Source organism: Condylura cristata, unplaced genomic scaffold (genome assembly GCF_000260355.1).
Source record: "Condylura cristata isolate star-nosed mole 26May11 unplaced genomic scaffold, ConCri1.0 scaffold00025, whole genome shotgun sequence".
In the NCBI taxonomy this organism is placed as follows: Eukaryota; Metazoa; Chordata; class Mammalia; order Eulipotyphla; family Talpidae; genus Condylura; species Condylura cristata.
The window spans coordinates 31,475,582-31,479,061 of NW_004567126.1; the positions used below are offsets into that span (position 1 = coordinate 31,475,582).

General features: G+C 71.5%; 1 protein-coding gene across 1 annotated transcript in view; it reads left to right on the top strand.

The window, feature by feature from the left end:
* The window catches only part of FBN3 (fibrillin 3), a 44,197-nt gene that overhangs the window by 15,897 nt on the left and 24,820 nt on the right, over positions 1-3,480 (top strand). The window contains 8 exon segments of the mRNA XM_012729450.1: positions 163-306; positions 836-955; positions 1,053-1,190; positions 1,282-1,332; positions 1,575-1,697; positions 2,490-2,741; positions 3,334-3,390; positions 3,393-3,460. Of these exon segments, the coding sequence (XP_012584904.1) occupies positions 163-306; positions 836-955; positions 1,053-1,190; positions 1,282-1,332; positions 1,575-1,697; positions 2,490-2,741; positions 3,334-3,390; positions 3,393-3,460 (953 nt within the window).

Sequence of the window (3,480 nt, forward strand, 5' to 3'; positions counted from 1 at the left end):
GGGCAGGGACGGAAACGGTGACGGTAGGCCCGGCCGTGGAGCAGGTGCAGACACTCGGCGGGACCGCGCTGGGGCCTGGCCCGCGCATGCGCACAGGCGCAAAGACGCACCCACGTTCGCGCGCTCCCCAGTGTCACGGTTTACACTCGTGTTCGCCCTCAGAGTTCACGCGTGCAGACCCTGGCCCGCTCACACCCTGCGTCAGTCTCCCAGTCCGCGCTCGGAGCGTGCACGCCGCACCACAGCCTCCGCTCACGCTCGGTGCACGCACTCAGACGTGCGTGTCCACGCTCACGCAGCGTGTGGGTGCGCGTGTGCCCCAGCGCACCCCCCACTGGCAGTGCTCCTGCCCGTTGCCGGCCCTCCCCGCGCTCCGAGACGTGTGCAGCGTCACACACACAGACGCGCACACACGCCTGTCACCCACGCTCCTCGCCCACCGTCCCCGAGACCACCAGAGCCCTCACGTGTCCTCATCCGCTGTCCTGCTGTCGCCACACAGCCTGGGCCGCTGCCTGCCCCTGCTTCCTGGCCGTCGCGCACTCCAGGCCCGCCTTCTCCAGGCCCCCCCCTTCTGTCCTGCGTGACCCCAAGGCACGTCCCTGCCCGTCAGTGCTGTGCACAGCAGCCAGCGGGTGCAAGCGGTTCAGTGCAGATGCACGTCCCGCGTGCTCTGCCCGCTCACTCCTGCTGTCCACGCGCACACCCCACCGTCCATGCATCCGGTGTGGACCGGATGCTCCCCCAGCTGCACCCCTGGGCACTCTCCGAGTGGGGCCCTGGTGCAGTGGGGCTCTGTCCCCCACAGCTTCAGCCGGCTGGGGCTGTCTTGCAGACATCGACGAGTGCCTGTCTCAGCCATGTGTGAACGGGGTGTGCCGGAACCTGGCGGGCCCCTTCGCCTGCAAGTGTGCCCCTGGCAGCCTGCTGGAGCCCTCGGGTACTGTGTGCCAAGGTGAGGGCCCCGCTGCCCCCGTCTCCCGCCCCCAGGAGGGCTGGGCCCCTGTGCGTTGGGGACAGTGGGGGCCGCAGTGACACCGGCGTCCCCCCAGACAGCGCTAAGGGCGCCTGCTGGCTGCAGGTTCAGGACGGCCGCTGTGAGGCGAGCCTGCGGGGGACCTCCCTGCGGGCCGAGTGCTGCGCCACGCTGGGGGCTGCCGGGGGGAGCCCCTGCGAGCCCTGCGAGATAGGTAATGCCCTGGGGCCTGGCGGGCCCTGCGGGCCCCCCAGAGGTGGCGTGGGAGGCAGGGCCCGGTCTGCATGGAGGGTGACTGCCGTCCCACCCTGCCTGCGCCCGGGGCTTTGCCCAAACACAGGGGCTCGCGTGTGAAGGTAACTTCCTGCCTTTCCGGGGTCCACCACCTCAGCCGCAGGGCGGCAGGTGAGCGCCACGGGCTGCCTGGGGCCCTCCTGAGGTCTTCCGAGCTCTGGAGTGAGCACCCCTCTCGGGGGCCGTGGCCGGGGCCTGGGAGCCCCGCTGACTCTGCCCTCCCCCCCCCGTGGCCACTCCCCAAGGAGTCCCCTGCGCCCCCCGCTGGCAGTCCCGGGCCTCGGCCCTGCCTTCCTCCCCGCAGATGTGGATGAGTGTGAGGTCTTCCCCGGGGTCTGCCCCAATGGCCGCTGCCTCAACACCCCCGGCTCCTTCTGCGAGTGTCCCCAGGGCTTCGCGCTGGACGCCACCGGCCGGCTGTGTGTGGGTGAGTCGTGCTGCCCGCCCCAGTCCTTGCCCCTGCTGGAGACCGGACACCCCGCTGGGCCCCGCCCAGTCCCCCCACCTCACCCCCACCCCGCCTTGCCCCGCCCCGCCGGGCCCCGCCCAGTCCCCCCACCTCACCCCCACCCCGCCTTGCCCCGCCCCGCCCCGCCCACACATTTCCAAAGCGGCCGCATTTGGCGCTGCGGCCTGTCGGGCTGAGGCTCAGGGCCCGCCGTAAGCGCAGAGGAATATTCTCTGCAGCTTCTGCTCGTCTCTTGTCTCTTCTCGTCACAAGTCAGGTGGGCGCGGCCTGGGTGGAGCACAGGCCCCTCTGGCCTGCGGGTCTCCTCCAGCTGCGGGGTCCCTCCTGCCTCTTTGCCCCCAGACGAGGGTCGCTGACTGTCCTGTCCGCCCGCAGGTGGGGTGTTTCTGGCTGGACCTGGGTGTGTCCCTTCCGACGGGGCTTGAGGTTGTGCTGGACAGTGGAGTGAACGGGGGAAAGGGGCCGGGAACCGGAGCAGCGTGAGCAGAGACCGGGTGGCCTGAGGGGTGGGAGGCCTCCTGTGCCAGGCTCTGCGGGAGTGGCATGTGCAAAGGGCCTGGGGCCAGTGGAGGTGTCAGGCGAAACCAGGGATTTGAGGAGACCATGAGGTGGGCAAGGAGGCCGCTGCTGCCCGTGGTGTCCTGAGGGGCCTCGGTGGGCCCCCTTCAGCGGCCCCAGAACGCTGGCCTCAGGGCCCTGACCCCCTCGAGACGTCCAGTCCTCCTGTCTGCCTCGTCCTGCTCCGTCCAGCCGGACTCCGCTCCTTGGGCCGTCGAAGCCGCAGGCCTCGGGCTCGCTTGGCTTCAGCAGGGGTGGGCGGGGGGGCTGCAGGGGAGCAGCCTCCCGTCGGCCTCTCACCCGGGCGCTTGCCCCGCGCCCAGATGTGGACGAGTGTGCCCAGGAGGCTGCTGTGTCGCAGAGGCACCTGCACCAACACGGAGGGCAGCTACACCTGTCGGTGCCCCGGGGGGACACTGCCGGCGGTGGGCACGGCCTGTGAGGGCGGGGGTGCAGGCGGGGGTGCAGGCAGTGGCGTGGCGACACGCATGAGTGGTGGGGGCGCCCGAGGAGGAGGGTCGGTGTGCGCGAGACGTGGGCCGCACGGGCGCAGGGTGGGGTCGTGTCTGAGTGTGCAGAATTGGCGTGGGTGCGCCTGAGTCCGAGTGTGTGGTGCCTACGGGCGGCCGTTGTGTGCGTGCCCGTGAGCGTGCGAGGTGTGGACCTGGTGTGTGTGTGCGCACCGGCCAGTGCACGGCAGGGCGTGCTTGCCCGCGGGTCTGTGAGCGCACAGGAAGGTGTACCTGGGCAGAGGCGTCGCTGCAGAGGGCAGGTGTGTTCACTGCGTGTGCAGGTGGCTTTGCGTGCACGTGAGCGTGGGAGAGCGTGTGTGGGTGTGTGGCCAGCTGTCCGGTGGTGTCTGGGTGCGTGCGGGGGACGCGCCCAGGGGTGTGCTTGCCTGCGAGGTGCGAGTGGGGCTGCAGATGCCGGTACCTGCGTGTGGGCGCGCGGGCCTGGGTCTGTCAGGGCCGGCAGAACGGCCGGGGGGCGGCCGGGCGCCCTCTCCCGGGTCCCCTCACCAGCAGTGTGCCCCCAGACGTGGACGAGTGTGCCCCCAGCGAGGGCCTGCGTCCCCACGGCCGGTGCATCAACCTCCCGGCGCCTTCCGGTGCGCCTGCCCCGCCGGCTTCCAGAGCGCCCCGGACGGCCGGGTGTGCTTGCCTGCGAGGTGCGAGTGGGGCTG